The sequence below is a fragment of the Bradysia coprophila genome, unplaced genomic scaffold, assembly GCF_014529535.1.
Source record: "Bradysia coprophila strain Holo2 unplaced genomic scaffold, BU_Bcop_v1 contig_350, whole genome shotgun sequence".
NCBI lineage: Eukaryota > Metazoa > Arthropoda > Insecta > Diptera > Sciaridae > Bradysia > Bradysia coprophila.
This window is the reverse complement of record NW_023503608.1, coordinates 2,606,801-2,625,835: the sequence shown is the minus strand read 5'-3', so window position 1 is coordinate 2,625,835 and position 19,035 is coordinate 2,606,801. Positions and strand designations below refer to the sequence as shown.

The following is a 19,035-nucleotide window of genomic DNA, read 5'->3' as shown; positions in this document are numbered from 1 at the left end:
AATTGATCTAAATAAGAAGTAGATTCGATTACTTAATTACACATTGGTGATATGTCTATCGTCTGCAAAAAGTTAAGTTTAACTTCTAACAGAAGACTTTTTCAAACCAAACATAATCCAAAAAAAAATTAATAATTTGACCAGCTTATATGGATCAGATGAGTTTCGTCAGTGCATTATCTGAGAGGAGCATTGAACAGTTCAATTTGAATTCGTGAAAGATGTTAAATATATTTGGAATGGCTTAGTAGAATATCTATCTAACTAGACCTAGATACTAACATTATTTGCCACATTTAAACCGACTAACTACTAGACTACTAGACATAGATACCTCGGTCGTAAGCTTTGACCTTCTTGCTGAATTTCGTAGTGATTCCGTGTCTTCAAATTCTTGTTTTTTTTTATCATGGAATCTAGTAAACTACTAAAAATTTACGTCACAAAATCGATTTAGTATAACAGCTAGAGGAGCGATCAGAACGATGTATTTACATTCAAATTCAAAATCGGTCCAAAGCTTTCAAAGCTCTGTTAACAGAAAAAGTCTATATCAACGAGAGCTTGTCTTTACAGCCAGATGAGACTCATTTTACTTTATTCGCGTTATAGGTACGACTAAGTTTAGGAAACCTGTACCCAAAAAAATTATCTTTTTCTGTATCTAGGACTACATATAGTTGAAGGACGGATGAGTTAATTTTTTCAGACAATTTGAATATCCCACCCATTTATCTGTATCTAGTAAAAGTTAAATCATAAGGATCAGAGAGGATAATAGCGATAATAGCTAAGAGCTATCAAAATTTAACAGTTCTTCGATATTCCACTTAACTGCGTAAGTAAACATTTAAATACATACACAAGAGCCGCATGAATTGAAGTTACAAATTCGTGCAATAGATTCCAGGTGGCTCTCTTTCTCTTCCTTCTGTTTGACAGGTTCTCTGCAATAAAAAATGTTTTAACTAAAAAGTGACAAGAAAAGTTGAAATTTCGGAACAGCTACCGCAATGGTGAACTGTTTTCTCTGCTTAGTTACTCTATCGAAAAAGTGTGCAACGTTTAACATACTAAAGTGCCATGGAGCGCATTCGAAAACAAAATACGGTGATTTGATCGGAAAACTGCTGGACGATCAAAAATTGGTGATTACAATATCAGAAGAGAATTACATTTGTGAGACATGCAATACTCTTATTGATGCATTCGATCGTCATTTCTATGAAGAGAATGTGATTAAACAGATTTTGTCGCGACAAGTCGGATTCAGCTATCTGAAGAACAGGGGAGTATCCCTGTCGATCGACAGCGAAGCGTTAGCTACATTCGACAAACGCTTAGACACTTATCAATGTAAACAATGCACATCGTTCAAAACAAATAAGATTGAGTTCGTAGCCGCACATTTCAAGGCGCATCAATGCAAATTAAACGACACCAGACCCGTAGTGAAACATGAAATCGACGACGATGATCAGGAGATGCCAATTGAAGAAATTCTGTTGAATCCTTCTTGTAAATACGAAGACCTTGACGATGACAATGAAGTCGGTGCTTCGTCAAAAGAATTGTACATGACGGTGGGTGAGAACTCTGAAACCAGTTTCGATGGCAACGAAAATCGTGAACGTAAAAGACGACGAGTTCATCGATCGACTAATGATTCCGTCACAAACTACACAGCCAGCACCACCCAGGCATCATTGCCAAAACACTTTAAAGATATTATAAAAGTAACCCAGATGCGGAATGCACAAACATCAGTGTGCCAAGTGGACAATTTATTCGTGATTGAAGTTCCGAAAATTGAAACGACTGGCTTTCATTTCTCGTGTAAAATTTGTCTTCGGAAATTCTTGCATCCTTCTAAACTGGCGAGTCATTTGCTGACTCATAAGGACATCAAATACAGTTGCAAACACTGCTCATTTGCGGTAATTTCATTCATAAAAGGGGCAATGCAATAAATTTCAACATTTTTTCTTCTGTCGCGTTAAGATATCCAATTATGAGGACAGTATGGTTGAACACATGAAATGGAATCATCCCGGTATGGACAGACACGACTTTTTGATGGATATTTCGGATGAATTGGCAAACACATGCTTCCGTTGTGGCTTTCACAATAACACTATTGGTCTGGCATGTTCGCATCAAATCGCAATCACCAGAGGAACGCAGAAGTTCGAATGCAAAGTATGGTGTTGTCGACTATAATTAGATCCAACCGAATTATCAATTGATTTGAAAATATTAGGTCTGTCACGGTGATTTCTATGGCTTTGAGAATCTACGGAATCACATGCACACTGATCATCAGCTTTGTAAATTTTGTAACAAAATTATCGCACATCGTTTCACGCAGCATAAGTGTTTACTGTCGTAAGTAGTGAACTTTTAGCAGTTCTTCGACAAAATAATCGCATGCCACCTTACAGAGAGAAAAACAAAAGTACGAACAATCAGGTCTACTACAAGATAACCGCATACGATTGGTTCCAAGGCAAGAGAGAAGATGTGAAGGATGTGGAACAGGTCGAACAAACTGTTCGCTTACGAAACGGCACAATGCAAGACAATTATGTGAAAAAACCATCGATTGACTATGCAGATGTTGATGCCCCAGTTCCTGTGATAATGAAGCTCATCACGTCAAAAGTGAAACCAGCCAAAGTTCAGAAGGTCAATTTGAAAATTCGGCGAAGAGGTGCAGAAGTGTTAGACGACAATCAGGATCGCATCAATACGTTCTTCGACAATCTGTTCCCGATGAATCGCGGCGAATCCAGTTCCGATACGGACGTCAACAGACTGTTCAGTATCGATAACAGATCGCAAACGGGAACTGGTGCGGTCAGATGTAAAATTTGCTTGGAAGAGTTTGTTTCGGCGCTGAAGCTCAAAGCACATTTGATTATACACAAGAATTTGATGTACAAATGCCAATACTGTCCACTAGAGGTACAGAATGTCAAGCGAAGAAATGTTCCAGCTTCAATTGATCAATTTATTTTCAGTTGGCGAACAATGAATACGGCATGCGATTCCATATGCGAACTGCCCACGAGGAACAAAGTAAATTTGACTATGGCATAGAAGATTCCGGTGAAATAGTGAATGTTTGCGCGATTTGCAGTGATAATGTTGAACCAGGGGTTGCATGTAATCACGAGAATGCGTTTACGAACGGAGTTGATATCAAGACGTGTCGGGTAAGTGGTTTCAGTAGTCTCACTCGTTCAAAACCTCATCTAGAATTCATACTAGCATTTGAACTGAAGGTAAAATCTAGCTAACTTGATAAAACGGGCTGGTGTTTTCCAAATTGCACTCCATGGTAGTAAGCGGTCTTAGGGAAGTTGTTCCGTCAAATATTGAATCTTAACAAAAAAAAAATCCTTGAAACTATCGGAAAAGTAACTTGGTCTGTGATTTTAAACCGAAAGAAGTCACAGTTTGCGATGAAAACAACTTCAATTTCAAAAACTATTTGAAGTCAGACGACCGCTTTATATTCAACTTTTTTTTTGGTCAACGAATAAACTAAGTTTTCTCTTCTAGAATTGCCCCAAAACATTTTATGGCGATCCTGCACTTAGAGAACATTGCCACGCAGAGCACGGTACCTGTAAGATATGCCAGCGAATGTTTCCTCGACCAGCTACTTTGGCTAGACATTATGTCAATCATCAAAACAAGTAAGTGGCAAACAGTCAAGTTAGACAGTTTTCAGATTGGAACACGCCCCCATGTTGACTTGTTGACGCCGCATGTTTTCTTATCGATAAGACTATATCTTGTCGCATACTATGCGCATAGAAGTGTCCCTACAATTTCATTCAATCTATGACCCTTGTCATCCATGTTAATTAATGTCTTCTCTTCACAGGGAATACTTCAAATGCCACACGTGCCAAAAAGTTCTTTCGTCAGTGGGGACGTACAAAAATCATCTGTCGGAACATACCGGTAACTACAGGTTCAGTTGCGAAGTATGTGATAAGAAATTCAATGTGAAGCTGAGCTATGAAGAACATTTACGGAGTCATGACATGGTAAGCGATCACATTTCGTTTTTCTTTATTTTTGCTATTGATCAAATGAAATGTTTCCCGTGCAACCCAACAGAAGAAAAAGTACATTTGTCACATTTGTGGTCAAGGTTTCATTCACAGTGCAACGTTTTTGATTCATAAAATCTGGCATCAAAATCCAATGCCGTGAGTTAAATTTTGTTTCGTGTGTCGATGCATTTGCGGTAAGACTTTGAACGTTTTTTTTAGATTTGAGTGCATCGTTTGCAAAAAGAAATACAGAACCCGATCAGCGCTGAGAATGCATGACAGAAAAGTGCATTTGAAGACACCCACGACATTCTGTCCGGAATGCAATAAGGGATTGTACTCCCCCGCTGATTTGAAAAATCATATGGTCGTCCATACTGGAATCTATAACTATCCATGTGATCTATGCCCTTCTAAGGTTTGTTTCGAATACTGCAAATTATTCCCTCGCAAACATTCTAATTTTCCGGGTTTTTTTTTTTCATTTTTCCACGTCATCTTACATTTGACTATCCTGATTCAATTATCTTCACCACGCATCGACTTGAAACAGTTCTTTCGATCGGACAGGTATGTTTTGTTACTACGACGGATTTATTGACAAAGATGTCTTACATTGGTTTCATTCACAGACTGCGTCGACATCGTAAAAATTGTCATGGCATTGAAGTTCCCAAAAAGCAAATCGAATATAAAGTCGCGATTCGACCGTTGCTGGGAGAAATGCAGTAATTCCAGGAGAGTCAAATTTTTGGCATTTTTGTATTAAATTTCTTTATGGAGGCAGTTTAATTAAACGTTTATTGAAATTCGTACCGATAAGTGTTGTGAATCAGTCCAGCAGTTTAGGATATTAATTTCAGATGTGCCACTAACACTAGGAGCTGGTAATTTCTAGTTCGTTTTTCGATTTATTAAAACATTAAAGTTTATGGACTGAGTCGGGTGAGACTCCCAAAAATAGTTAAGCAGATAATCGTGATCAAGACACATAAATGTCGTCACTCTCGAGAATCAAGCCATTTAATTGATGCCACTAAATCTATGTAAAATGAATGTTGCTAAATTTACTCAATTTAACGGGTTTGGCTACTCGTTACTCTCAAGGTGTCCAAATTGTTCTGGAATGATGACTTGAGTCTATGATACAATTGATGGCGAAAAAGTCAGCTGGGAATTGCTAACGACTTCATGTGACTTCTCAATTTTATTTCAATTTGTTACAGTTTAAAACACAATCACCCGACCTTCATCAAAGACCGATTAATTTTAAATGAAATTCCTGCACTTAATCTCCATAACCAAGCACCCTCACATAAACTAAGAATGAAATTGGGGCTTTGTTTCGTTGCTTATTTTCTCAAAATCAATGTCCATCAGTCGTTTCGTTCGTTCCAATACAATATTAACGTCATCTTTTGTCATCCCCTTGCAGGACATGGCTGGTAAGATCGAGATAATAATTTTTCCTGCAAACAATTTCTTAAATTCCATTAAATCAACCGAGCCAATATGTGCAATGTGTAGCTCACCTTTCTGAAAGCGTTTCTCTGCACTGCTCAGAAAGTGATAGTTTGAGACAACCACCGGTTGTATCATACTCTGACTGTCGATTGCCAGATGAAAGGCTCCCTTTTTAAACGGCATTATTTTGTTCTGTTGCGCTCGAGTGCCCTCCGGGAAAATAACAATTTTGTTTCTTCGACTTTGAATTGCTTCGGTTTGTGCATGCAATTGTTTCACAGCGTTTTGTCTGTTTTTTCGATCAATGAACAGAGAACCGCATATCCACATCCCGATACCAAATGGAAATACATACAGCACAATGTTTTTGGTTACACCAATCGGTCGACCGATCAAAGGCCATAAGTAAGCATCAACTAATTAATTGACGTTTGAATCTCCACTCCATCCAGTTTTATTGTGTACTAACCTGATAAATCTAAAATACTCTGATGTGGTGCAACGACCACCACACCACCCTCGTTCTTATCAACATTTTCAAGTCCTCTTACCTCGTATTCTAATCCCAACAACTGGACAATCATTCGGAAACTCCATGCGGGTAGCCTGTAAACGTTCCGTGATAAACGTTTTCGGACCGAATTTGTCGCTTTTTAAACAGAAGACTTACATTCCATTTCTATAATCTCGTATTGGGTACCGAAAAAGTCCTACATATGGTAGGATAGCAGAAGCAGCTGAAGCTGTCAAAATGTAAAATGTAAACTTTGCATAATATTGGACTGGATGCCGATATTTAAAGGTAACAAATAGAATGAACGAAAATCCGAAGAGTTCGTAGAAAAACTAGAAAGAAATTTGATAAAAATCATCTAACGATGTTTCGCTTGAGACACTTATTTTGCGTATAGTACCATTTTAAACAAACGAGAATATCGACAATTTCTTATGGAATAGTTTCTTGTAGTTTAATGCAAGTTTTATTCAAAGCGAGCGCTCAATATTGCACAAATCTGTTATAAGATGTGTTCGCGTACACCTCATATAGCGAAATACTTGTAGATATTTTTTAATTATTTTCTAGTCGTTACATACGAATAAGACCTGTGCTGCACGGTAGACTTTGTATTCGCGTAATGTGGCGAAGGTATACGAGAGTGTTAAGTAAAAGGAACGTATAAACATGGTATAAATTTGCATAATTTTTTCTCGGCTAATTCAAATTCAAACCAACGGTAACGAGCGTACTGTGATGAAATAAACCTTCACCTTACACACACCATTACGAAAATCACCTAATGTAATTAAAGAAAATAAATTTTAGATAATTTTTGCATTAGGTCGTTTTCGCATCGTTGTGTGAAGCTACAGTTACGAAGTAGGTTATAAATGCAACGCATTTACACTAGGCACGATTACAAAAGATTCATCTTTAGTTTTGTTGCAAATGTGTAGCGTACGTTGTGCACGGTTCATTTGAAACGAGATTAAATAAGGACTGTCGACACAGCTGCTGGTTCTCAGAAACGGACCGAAAAAATATTGGTGGTCGTCAGTCCTTATTTAACGTCGTTTCCGAGGTCGTTTCAAACAGACCGTGTTTGGCATGCTACCTAAGTTCTGCATATCCAGACGATTCAGAGATTACCTGATTGTCTCAAAATATAGGACCTTCACTTGCTTTATTTGTATGAAAATCAGACCATTTTTGTCACATCTGATATTATCACTTCCTCTACACGCATTAAGCCTAAAGCTTGTGCAGAATCAGCAACAGCTGAACATCTCCAGCTGGTCGACAAAGAAAACAATTCAATGGCAAGCTGTTGCTGATTCTGTACAAGCTTTAGGTTTAACAGATACACTCACTGTTATTACAACCGAATTACTGGATCTTTTAATGACTAGCAGTCAAATATCTTACTAATCCCACGGAAACTCGGTTTGCGTCAATGACAGTAGCGTTAGAACTCTCTTCCAGTAGTCTGTGCGAGTAAGATATGCTACGATAAAGACACACTTGTCAAAATAAAGATGTCTCAAACCATTACGTAGTTACTATTATTCGTATTGTTGTCGAAGATTGTACGGAATCATTTTGACTATAGCTATCTAGGTCAAAATCGTTCCGATTCGACCCGCTAGTTACATGATATACTTACTTATTCGCTACATTTCTAAAGACGAACTGTTCAAGGGAACGTGGAAAATCAATCAATACGATTTGCAATCTGGAACTTCTGTTCGCCAATGCCACGACTCACCCATTTCTATTGAATCTTTTGAATCATTCAGACTAAATAATATTGATTGATGAAAAGCCTTCATTTTCTAAAAATATTTTTTATTTTTATTTTTTACCCTTTCAATAATCCAAAAATGTGAGTCCTTTCGGTTTAATTTCAATTTCTTATTATTTCAAACACAACTGCATGCCGCCTGAGCCTGTCTACCAACGATGTATGTTCAAATGCTAAGCCAGGTGTGAGAACTCCTCCCTTGTAATTGATTGATTCGATCTCTTTCAAAATTGTGATTGCCGCTTGAATCAGAATAACAGACGTAGCTGCATATCCTGCCTCCGGACCACGCCAGCGACCAACAATTAGGCGTTCGGGTGGCGATTCCGGCTCTTGAGTCGGTGATTCCAATTTATCTTTCCAGCCGTGTCCCACAATGGTAATTTCAAAGCTTGTCTCGCTGACTTGCTTACGTGTTGGGCCGTTTAGAGAAACATTACCGACGGTAAATACCGAAGGATATCTATTAAGCAGTCTCCGACCACACGCAAACAAAGCAAACATTCCAAATATTAGGGCAATGGCACCCATTCCCAATACCTTGAACCATGAACCAACCACAAAATAAGCCGACATTTGAACGGGTCGCTTGTTCTGGTCGCTGTACTTTTGCAATTGTGTCCTCTTTACAACGAACTTATCAGTTTCCCAAAAAGGCACGGTCAATTCCCCGATTTCTGGCGGTGTGTATGGCAAATACTTTTGGCTGCATTTGTGTCTGAACGTTGGGAAGTCTTTTTTAAAGAAACCACTGTAAAGCTCACGTCGGACTCGTTTCAAGTCACTTAAATTAGCGAAAAATTGGACTGCTGAATCCCAAGTTCCGTGATTAATGACACTTCCACTTTCACCAGCTATAATTTTGGCAAACGTTTCGATCCAGGCAATTTCACCCGAACAATTTTTTTGCAATTCACTGATTCCAAGATCAACCGGAATACTATCGAAACCACATGCACCAACAATCAAAACGCCTGCCTCCACAGCTTTGTCGTGATACTTGAGTTGCATGCCCTCGAGGAAAAAAGGTTCACCAGCAATATCAACGTGATGTGATTTAGCCTATTCAAGAAAGTAAAATCCCAATTTTTATTAAAAGTGACCGGCAACGGAAAATGTTATAAATCGTCCCACTTACCAAGATACAGCTTTTCACAACCACTTCCCCGTACAAGCTGTATGGTCCCACACAATTGATAATTATCCGACCCCGTTTGCACATTCTTAAAATGGAATCTTCGTCGGCAACATCCGCTACAATCACTTCGATTCCATCAACGTTTTTTCCTGTATACGTCGATACCCGATCCAAGACTTCTCTCGTCTTTTTCTCACTTCTACCTGCAACACCCCACGTCAGGTCTGGATTTTCCTTATCGATTGTTTTGATGAGATTTTCCACAACATATCCTCCAGTGTAGCCAGTTGCTCCGAACACAACTATATCAAGCCGATTTCCGCTTGTCATTTTAGAACCCAATACCTTGATTTACTTGTGAAAATACTGGACTTTCTTTCTGCTCAGCTGTTGAGATAATAAAATCGCTGATGTCATAAACACCGAAAAATGACACTGCGCGTTCGATTCACCATTTGGTATTCTTTTCCAGTGAGTATATAACACCTACCTATTAAAAATGTTGTATAGCAATGTCAACTGTTATTAAAAAGATAGGTCTCGGTTTGAACGCCTACAACACCAGTGATGAGTTATCTGTCTGGTGATGTGGTTTCTTGGGATTTTCGTGTGTTATGGCCTGAACGTAGTGAGGTCTACATACAGAGATGTCTAGAAACCACCTCACCTGACATACACGCTTATTATCTTTCATTTAAGGGATAGGAGTAAATGTTGGAAAAACTCCCGTTTTCGGATCCGACACAAAGTCTTGTTCACATTTTATGCCTTTCCGTTGCAAAATTAATTTGCATAAACTAATTATAGCTGTTGCCGAAAACAAAACCTTTTTTTTCAAAAAATATTGAATTCAATATTCTCGATTTCCTCACATAAAAAGATGTAACCGAAAGTTTTGAAGATCATTTCACAACTGGCATTGCCACTTTTATCTGATCACTGTTGATCAACCTTTATGCACTTATGGAAGTTTAGATAATTTTAATCGTTCATTTAGTAAGATGCAAACAGGTTTTCATTCGCCTATTATGGGTTAACTTGATGTAATCATGGTGTTCACCATTATTGAACACAAATATTTCTTGTTGGATTAGAAAAACAAACCAGTTTTCATTCCTTCAGCAACTTTTTTTTTTAAATCAATTAATCTTAATGAGTTGAATGATAAAGCCAAGTACATAAAGGTCGAAATTGATCATGTTTATCCATAGAGATACTTTATCTGAACCTGACCTGCAATCAGAATCGATTTTGACCTGATTTTGATCAAATTTAACCTGACCTAAATTGAATCAGAGGTCAAATGTGTATGAAAATGTCAGACGACTTGAGACATGGAACTAACAACGTTGACATCGTTTGTGCCTACCGTGAAGTGTATTGAAATTTTATGGTCTTATAGTTCCAAGACTGTACTCGATACAGCCTTTTGAGATTTTGTTTTTTCGAATTATTGTCCTACAGTTTTAAAATTGAGGGAGCTAGGCACTGGGCATAATATATTTTAAATCATCAGTAGACTTTTATCAATCGTCAATTTTGGGAAATTTTTTGCGGCGACGTTTTATCTAAAGTGTGCTCTCTAAGTCATCTTAGACTTTGATTCAAAACGAGCTACTTTTCAAACAGATCCCAAAAGGACGATATAAGATTTCAATCATTTCTAGGTCAATAGCAACGTCAAAATACAAATAGCCTCCAAATTTCAAAGATATATGCGTGTACGATTGCATGTGTTGTGCGTTTTTATTCACACTAACAAGTCATGACTCCTGTCTTTACGAAAGAAAGGCAACTCCTGTTAAGATAGCATTAACCTCCAAATATTCCTTATGTTCATGCTAGTAGCAGAACTGTGCTAGGTCCCTAAGTCCAAAAATGATAGAATTTCCATTGTCTACTCTAACCATTGATTACACAAAAAAAACTTCTTCCAGGCTCTACTCAACGCACTCCAGTGCTCTATTTTATTTTGTTAATTAGTTCAAACAAAACTCCATGACGCCTGAGCCTTTCCACCAGCGTAGTATGTTCAAATGCTAGGCCGGGTGTGAGAACTCCTCCCTTATATTCAATGGTATTGTTTTCCTTCAATATTGTTATTGCCGCTTGCATGAGAAAAATAGAAGTAGCTGCATAAGCGGCTTCTGGTCCACGCCATCGACCAACAATAAGTTGCTCGGGTGGTGAGTGCGGTTCCTCAGTTGGAGATTTTAACTTATCTTTCCAACCATGTCCAACAATAGTCATTTCAAAGTTTGCCTCCGTCACTTGTTTACGTGTCGGGCCGTTAAGAGAAACATTACCAGCACTGAAGAACGACGGATATTTGTTTAGCAACTTTCGACCGCATGCAAAGAAAGCGAATGTTCCAAATAGTATGGCAAACATGTACATTCCAAATGCTTTTAACCACGAACCAACCACCAAATAAGCGGACATTTGAATTGGTCGCCTCTTGTGTTGAATAAAATTTTCCAATTGGGTCCTTTTCACAACGAATTTGTCAGTTTCCCAAAACGGCACGGTCACTTCTCCTATTTCTGGTGGTGTATATGGCAAATATTTTTGCTTACATTTGTGGGTGAAGGTTGGAAAACTCACTTTAAAGAAACTCTCATAGAGTTCTCGTCGAACTCGTTTCATTTTACTTAAATTGGCGATGAACTGAACGGCAGAATCCCAAGTTCCGTGATTAATAACACTACCACTTTTACCAGCTGTAATTTTGGCAAAAGTTTCAATCCAGGCAATTTCACCCGTACAATTTTTTTGTAGTTCGATGATGCCAAGGTCAGCCGGAATACTATCGAATCCGCATGAGCCAACAATAAAAACACCTGCCTCTACAGCTTTGTCGTGATACTTGAGTTGCATGCTCTCGAGAAAAAATGCTTCACCAGCGAGGTCAACGTGATGTGACTTAGCCTATTCAGCAAAGTAAAATCCCAATTTTTATTGAAAGGCGACGAAAAATGTAAGAAATGGTCACACTTACTAAAATACAGTTTTTCACAACAACTTCCCCGTACAGACTATACGGTCCCACACAATTGATAATAATCCGGCCTCGTTTGCACATTTTTAGAATGGAGTCTTCATCCTTAACATCTGCTACAATCACCTCGACTCCAACGAGGCTTTTTCCGACATGCTTCGATACCTCATTCAAGACTTCTGTTGTTTTTTTCTCACTCCTGCCAGCAACACCCCAAGTCAGATTAGGGTTCTCTTTGTCGATTGTAGCAATAAGACTTTCAACCACATATCCTCCGGTATAGCCGGTAGCTCCAAAGACAATTATATCAAGACGATTCTCGTTTGCCATTTATGAAGTCAATGATTTGTATGAAAAAGTGAACTTTCAGCCTCTTGAGCTGTTTTGATAATAAATTGCTGATGTTACGGTAACACCCAAAATGTAAACTTTGATTTGATTAAGTCAGTATCTTGGCGATTGATTGTACCTATCAACCAATCACTGTGTTGAACAATGTCGCAAGCAATGTCGAGCGTTGTTGTAAGATATGGTTCACTCTTCAATCACCACTGATTGGATTGAGTAGAGTTCCCTTGGCTTGGCTGACCGTGACCTACCCTACATTTTATTTTCACGATTGACCTTGATGATCAGAAATTGTGTCGTATTTGCAGTGTGCTCTAGTCGGCAGGGATAGACTTTAGTCATTTTTATCAAAATACGTTTTATTAAAAGTTCTTTTTCGTGTGGTTTAACAAAGAAATATACAATGAACACTGCAGTGTAAATGTATTCAACTTACTGCAACAATTGAAGCATTTCCCGTGCTCTTTTGTAATTCCTAAGACTAAGCATTTCCTTCTTGTTGGTTTCAGTCAATCGGCTGTCGATGTCATTGATAATATCTTGCGATTTCTTAATAATACAATCACGTGCAGCACCCTTCGCACCGCTCAAATATTCCGTGACCAGCCACCACAAATCGTCATCGATGTTCGCCTCGTCGTACAGACTGTTTTGTATTGAGATTTGTCTGAGCTTTTCGAATTTCCATGAATCTCGGTCCGATTTCCACTTGTTCAGATATTCAATGTTCCGCAAAATTTCGCGCTCCTTCGAGCTTTGTTTGTTTACTTCAACGGTCTGCTGATGCTTCGCTCGTTTCTTCTGTCGACCTGTATCGATATTTTTGATATTTTCCGGTTTAAGGCTTTCATTGATTTCCTGCAGTGTTGGTTCATGTGTCTCTTCATCGGAATCGGCTGGTGCTACTGACAATTTAGCCTTTTTGTTACTGATGGCACTGTCTGAGGATACTTCATCGTTGTCGAACGATTTTCGTTTCTTAGGCGCTGTGGATTGTTACGATTTGAAATAATGTATTCTTTGGGTCACGCAAAGTCGACTTACAATTCATTTGACTGTTCGAGGATTCGGCTTTCTGAATCGTTTTTTTCTTGGTCTTTGTCTTCAGCATTGAAATGTCTTAAAAGAAAAATTTTGTCAAATGAAATATTATGAAACGCAGGTTAGTTAGTTCTGCAAAAAATTACCCAGTTTTTTGAACTTTGACGTTGGAGAGTCAGCTTCCAAGATTTCCTTCAACTTTCGCTTGTTTGGTTTCTTTAATTTGATTTCACGTTTGTCTATTTTTGCCATTATTTATTGTCCTTTAAATAATCATTAAAATTGACTATACACAGTGGTCGTGCATGTGTACTCGTTTGTGGATTAATACACGTACAGAGACTCGTTTGACATTTGTTATTTTTGACAGTCAGTGTAGAGCGCGTGTTAACCCATTCAGGACTGTGTTGTGGATATCGCATAGTGACAAAGGGGTCTTTCAAATTTAACTAACTCCCGAGAATATGTCTGTCGGTTTTATTGGAGTAAATTCAAATGAACTGAAATTGCTTTTGAGAATCAATTAACTTTTCAATTTAAAGAAAGATAAAATCATAAAGTTATACTCGAGAGGTGACATGGTAGCACTGTCGATTAAAGTAAACCACAAAAGTATATGGGAAACAAGACATGTTGAAATAATAACAGTGCCATCTTTACATCTCTCAAGTGAAAAAAAGGTGTTTACGTGAATAGGTATTGATAAGACCCATAGGTTTCTTCCAGGGCAGTTCAAAATGTGAATCGTCATCCACAGAGAAGCCAACACAACCTCACTTTGAAGTTGCAACGAACAAATTTGTTTAAGTTGCGGTTATGTTTGCTTCTGTGGATGACGGTCGGTTGTTTTCGGCCTGTCAAAATTCGTTTTTACCGTACCATGGAAGAAACCTATCGAAAGTGAATTTCCAACAGTATAGGCGCGACACGCAGCGTAAATTAAAAGCAAGAGGGACAAAAATATATATACAGTGTCTACCATCACGTATAAATCTCTGACAATGTCAGTTTTGGGTGGAGTTTTTGCAAATCGACACTTCTCAGACATACATAAAAAACTCATAAAAACAAGAAAACTCCTTCTCGTTCTTGCTACACTTCTATACTCACTATTTTGTTCTTCGAGACAATTTTTATCCTTAAGTCGAATTTTATGACTCGAGAGGTGAAATGATGGCGCTGATGCTAATCGCAACTTAAAAATTACATGGACACCCAGACGTGCTCAAGAAATTACACCGCCACTCATCTCTCGAGTGTAACTGTTTAAGTATACGCTCAATGAAAAGAGGACTGTTTATGATCCTGCCTGAAACAGTTATTTATGCAATCGAGTGATGTATGATCTTCACAAAATGCCAAACGAGTTGTCACTTGAGGACGCAAGCCAAGTGTAAGACAATGCACATTGTGTGCCTGAATAGCATTTATGACTTCTAGTTGCAAAAAACATTTTTCTCAAAAAAGACAACGAAAAAAACTGAGTTGAGAAAATTGAATTTTGCTGGTCAGTTAGTTTATACAGGGGTCATTGCGCTTTCTACTTTCATATACGCTTTCATGTATAAAATTCAGATATCTTTTTCCGATAAAGTCCATAAGTACGACTTCAAAACTTTTTATTTAACATTACTACGACCGACAAGTTTGATTGAAAATTCTTAAAGCTCGTTATTAAAAACTGATTACAGAGAATCCGTGCCATATTACGCTTACAAGCTTACAGATCTTAATTCTGCTGTAGGTGTGTCCGAAGTTTTAATAACGTGAATTTCTCTCTCCGCAGCAGGCTGCACTTTTATGACCTCAACTTTTTTATCTCCAGTCGGTCTAAACGCCACTCGGCGATATTGGGTGGGTTTCCATTCGGCAAACTGTGTTCGTTGTATCCGTGGCACCGTGAAGGCGTATGTCCACTATTTCCGATTGAAAAAAGATCCGATGTTTTCCATCATTTTCATTAGAGAAATTTTTACAAATAAACTTACAGAACCAAACAAAGAAGATATTATCAGGAGCAATACAAAATTTGGTAGTATGTTCATATTTGCACGATTGACAAATGATTACTGGTTGATGGATATGTGGTAGAATTCGTTAAATGTTAAAAATTAACAAACACGACGAATTCGTTTTTTTTGTACAAACACGCTACAGCTTGTGCAAACATGGTATCCATTTACTTAAGTGTTTTTCGAAACGTTGTTTGTCGCGTTATCGAGGAAAGATGAAGAAACAGAAAACATTATCTAATTTTAACGTGTTTTTAGACGAAATTTTTATTTTAAAAATTTCAACTTGTATGCACAATGATTCAACTTTTTTTTGTTTTTCCTATAAAATGAATAAAATACAAAAAATAAACACTGAAAATTGCGTCAATGGGTCCATGTTCGTATTGATAATTATATATCTGCAAAACCCGGTAAAAACGTTAAGTAGGGCAATAATTCGGAAAGGTTAATCATTGACAATGAGAACCTTGCTAAGAGATGTCGTTGGAGTGTAAATCAAAATATCTAAATAAGATGGGCCCGGGAACAACGTTGCTTTCCGAGTATACAAGCTTTAAGGAAAATTAAAGTATCTGAGACATTTTTTAAACTTAAGTATATAACCAGCCGGTGAAATGAAATTTTGACACAAAATGTATCGACCATCCGCCAAAATTTTCAGCTCGCGTGGAAAAGTGCAAGGCTGAAGCTTTGGAGAGGTCACGTGGATACAGGTACGCGGGTAACACACCATAGTTGATGATAAAATTACCGATTTTATACAAAAATTCACCTTCTGTGATGATTCTCATCGCCTTGATTATGTGGTAAATTTTTTCAGCGTATCTAATAAAATGGCGATCTGTGTGACCTCACCAAAGTTTACAGCCTTGGAAAAATGTATGAGAATTTTATTTCACCGATATTAGCATGATCGAAGATTTAAATTTCCTAACTAAATTACCTATCTCAAAAGATTGACTCGAAAGGCCATCGCTGATTCTTGCGGTAGTGATGAGAACAATTTCCACAATCTTCATTAGCCATAAGAAATTTTGACAGAAAATGTAAGGACTGCTAGCGAAAAAAGTGACAGAAAGTCCTAAACTTAGGATACCAGTTACCATTCCAATTCTTGGCGCTCTCTCAAAGTTTAGCAATTTAGGTTGAACTCACAGTCATCCGTTTGACATTTTAATTGACATTTCAAACAATTTAGTCTTAATTCACAGTCACTGTTATGTATTTACCTATTTACACGGCAAAACGGAATGAAAACGGATGACTTTGAATTCACACTAAATGACAGAATCAACTACAAAATGATTTCTTCATTAAAAGTCTTTGGAAATTACGCGTCACCAAGATAAGTCGTGCATCCAAAGAATTTTTCATGGCTTGAGCATAAATTTCGGAATTTTACTTGTAATTTATTCCCTCAGCATGAAAAGTTGTATGCGCATCTGTTGTGGACGGTTTATTTTAAGCACTTTCGTTTGTCGCCCTCACTTCGTTCGGACTACAACTCGCGAAATTGCCTAAAATATACCGTCCACAACAAATACGTAAATAACTATTAACTAAAGAAAGTTGAAGATCTTTTGCAGAAACATAATCGTACCGTATCAAAGAACCTAGACGCTGCACTCGAAAGTGTTAACACAATTGATTTCCTTTTGAAATAAAAATATACAGCTGACTGTCAACTATGTCAAATTTACGTTTGGAGGTTATGTAGTCGGGTCTCAGGCTCTTCAGGTTACTGTGGAATTGCAAATTATTTCCTAAACATTGTTCTATAAATCAAATTAGGACAGAAATCATGTTAAAACGTGCTGTACGGTCCCTTTTATCGCATTCCTCCACACATCGAGTGAAGTGTACGCCTATGAGTGCTGTTGCCAGTGAACAAGTAAAGGAAAAATGGGATTTGTATGCAGGCGTACTAGTTGAAAGGCTGCCGGTGATATCAAAATCGCTCACTAAAATAGAGCAAGAATATTCGGTAAAATTGAATTGTCCATTGCAAACGTCTTGACGTGACGGTGTGTATTTTTCTTACGATTTAGGAGCACTTGAAGCAAATTGAATTCGAACGAAGTCACAAGTCCGATTTTGAAATGCGCGACGAAAAGGACAAATTAATAGCCCAACTAACACAAAAAGGTAATATAGACGACGTTGATTCTGCTCTACAACAAACCGCTCAAGATTTGAAAGATGCCTGGCGTGATGAACAGCAACAGTTTCAACTAAACTCGCGCACAACGGATGCTGATCGTAAAAATGATGTGAAATCTGCCAACCGAAAGCTTGAGGAGACACTAATTCTACTGGTCGAACAAAAGCTTGGCAATGAAAAGCTTATGCTACTTCCGCAAGGTAAACGCTTAGACGGTGAAACAATGCGACAAACAGCTGAACGAGTGTTAAAGGAAAATTGTGGCGACGAAATCGAAGTTAGTTTCTACGGCAATGCTCCTTGCGGTTTCTACAAATGGAAATATCCAGAACATCAGCGCGGAGAATCAGTTGGTGCTAAGTTATTCTTTTATCGGTCAGCTTTCAAGAAAGGAAACGTTAACGGGAAACAGTCGAACTTTGAGTGGCTCAATAAGGGTGAATTCCAAGGAAAATTGAAAACTCAAAATCAGTACGCAAAGAGTGTATCAGAGCTGTTGCTTTAAGAGAATTTGAATAGATTTAGTCATAGTTTCATTGAGAACAAAAGTCGTTTCTATCTTTGGGCGATATTAGTATGGTGTTACGCGTGCCTACATTCAGAAATACTATCCCAAATATCACGGAAAATACACCTAAATTGATGACCTTCATTTGATTGTCTAAATCTTAAAGGGTTTATTCATCCAATGCGGGAAGTTCTTTTACTTGTGGTGTTAGCAGGAGACGACTATTAAGGCGATATCAAGCAATCAGCGGATGATAGACCTTGGTAAATTTCTTATATTCTTGGAATGCAAATCCCTTATTTTAAACCGTTTAAATTCAAATCCTTCGTTGGATTTGTTAGTACCGTACTAGCCATACTGGGAGTTTCTGATGTCTTTAAAAAAAAATATTTCCTTCGTTTATCTACAAACAGGTTGCCTCTCGCAAATGTTCTAGATTTGATACGAGTAATAGAAAGTACATAGTAAATCAAAGAATGTGTATGTGTAACAGCCAAAACTGTCCCACTTATATTCTTAAAATTGTCTTCGATTTGAATAACAAATTTTAAGCCGAGTGTTACCTTTAATTATCCACCTTTAGCTGTAATATCTGTCGCTTGAATAATTTTCTTTGGTCCTGGCACGCCCTTCCATCTCAGATATGAATTGTAATATTTCACCTTCTAAGCGATTGTTATATCGTTAATTCGCTCCCAATCTCAATATGTCATCATAATTACTTAATTCCGGTATATCACTGATATACAGCATCCTGTTTAGTGAGCGCTCAAGCATTAATTGCATTTTCTATCGCAACTGTAAATCCGTATCAGTTTCCAGGAGTTTCCTGTCGATTATCTGCGATTGGAAGATCCAGATCACCGAAGGCATTGAGGTACAATGAATCTGACATATCCAATTCTCCAACTCTTCAACGGCGGTCTAGCCAGTCAGTGTTTTCATGTTCATGTTCCATAATCTGGAATGTGTGCTCAATTATTTCCTTCGACTAC

At 37.8% G+C, this 19,035-nt stretch overlaps 6 protein-coding genes and 1 long non-coding RNA gene across 7 annotated transcripts; 2 read left to right on the top strand and 5 right to left on the bottom strand.

Moving 5' to 3' along the window:
* The first annotated feature begins 927 nt into the window (after nucleotides 1–927).
* Nucleotides 928–4,882, top strand: LOC119080169 (zinc finger protein 62 homolog). The gene is made up of 11 exons (XM_037188388.1): nucleotides 928–1,937; nucleotides 2,002–2,199; nucleotides 2,261–2,385; nucleotides 2,442–2,964; nucleotides 3,021–3,215; nucleotides 3,565–3,701; nucleotides 3,893–4,058; nucleotides 4,132–4,223; nucleotides 4,287–4,485; nucleotides 4,621–4,637; nucleotides 4,700–4,882. Exons 1-11 carry the CDS (start codon nucleotides 1,014–1,016, stop codon nucleotides 4,797–4,799), a joined length of 2,676 nt encoding a protein of 891 aa, XP_037044283.1. The 5' UTR covers nucleotides 928–1,013; the 3' UTR covers nucleotides 4,800–4,882.
* A 287-nt stretch (nucleotides 4,883–5,169) lies between these two features.
* On the bottom strand, nucleotides 5,170–6,595 carry LOC119080167 (1-acyl-sn-glycerol-3-phosphate acyltransferase alpha-like). The gene is made up of 5 exons (XM_037188387.1): nucleotides 6,446–6,595; nucleotides 6,202–6,377; nucleotides 6,001–6,137; nucleotides 5,600–5,947; nucleotides 5,170–5,536 (listed from the first exon to the last, which is right to left on the bottom strand). The coding sequence occupies exons 1-5, from the start codon at nucleotides 6,446–6,448 to the stop codon at nucleotides 5,388–5,390; spliced, it is 813 nt and encodes a 270-aa protein (XP_037044282.1). The 5' UTR covers nucleotides 6,449–6,595; the 3' UTR covers nucleotides 5,170–5,387.
* A 1,259-nt stretch (nucleotides 6,596–7,854) lies between these two features.
* On the bottom strand, nucleotides 7,855–9,436 carry LOC119080160 (saccharopine dehydrogenase-like oxidoreductase). The gene is made up of 2 exons (XM_037188380.1): nucleotides 8,970–9,436; nucleotides 7,855–8,893 (listed from the first exon to the last, which is right to left on the bottom strand). The coding sequence occupies exons 1-2, from the start codon at nucleotides 9,297–9,299 to the stop codon at nucleotides 7,934–7,936; spliced, it is 1,290 nt and encodes a 429-aa protein (XP_037044275.1). The 5' UTR covers nucleotides 9,300–9,436; the 3' UTR covers nucleotides 7,855–7,933.
* A 1,476-nt stretch (nucleotides 9,437–10,912) lies between these two features.
* LOC119081082 (saccharopine dehydrogenase-like oxidoreductase) lies at nucleotides 10,913–12,319 on the bottom strand. The gene is made up of 2 exons (XM_037189824.1): nucleotides 11,968–12,319; nucleotides 10,913–11,897 (listed from the first exon to the last, which is right to left on the bottom strand). The coding sequence occupies exons 1-2, from the start codon at nucleotides 12,295–12,297 to the stop codon at nucleotides 10,932–10,934; spliced, it is 1,296 nt and encodes a 431-aa protein (XP_037045719.1). The 5' UTR covers nucleotides 12,298–12,319; the 3' UTR covers nucleotides 10,913–10,931.
* A 337-nt stretch (nucleotides 12,320–12,656) lies between these two features.
* LOC119080163 (uncharacterized protein C7orf50 homolog) lies at nucleotides 12,657–13,702 on the bottom strand. Its single transcript, XM_037188384.1, has 3 exons — nucleotides 13,503–13,702; nucleotides 13,360–13,434; nucleotides 12,657–13,301 (listed from the first exon to the last, which is right to left on the bottom strand). The coding sequence occupies exons 1-3, from the start codon at nucleotides 13,606–13,608 to the stop codon at nucleotides 12,748–12,750; spliced, it is 735 nt and encodes a 244-aa protein (XP_037044279.1). The 5' UTR covers nucleotides 13,609–13,702; the 3' UTR covers nucleotides 12,657–12,747.
* Nucleotides 13,703–14,961: 1,259 nt separating this feature from the next.
* On the bottom strand, nucleotides 14,962–15,507 carry LOC119080166. Its single transcript, XR_005088286.1, has 2 exons — nucleotides 15,345–15,507; nucleotides 14,962–15,272 (listed from the first exon to the last, which is right to left on the bottom strand). It is a non-coding gene; the product is annotated as an uncharacterized LOC119080166 (long non-coding RNA).
* Nucleotides 15,508–17,061: 1,554 nt separating this feature from the next.
* Nucleotides 17,062–18,081, top strand: LOC119080161 (39S ribosomal protein L46, mitochondrial). Its single transcript, XM_037188382.1, has 2 exons — nucleotides 17,062–17,355; nucleotides 17,420–18,081. Exons 1-2 carry the CDS (start codon nucleotides 17,173–17,175, stop codon nucleotides 18,035–18,037), a joined length of 801 nt encoding a protein of 266 aa, XP_037044277.1. The 5' UTR covers nucleotides 17,062–17,172; the 3' UTR covers nucleotides 18,038–18,081.
* The last annotated feature ends 954 nt before the right edge of the window (nucleotides 18,082–19,035 follow it).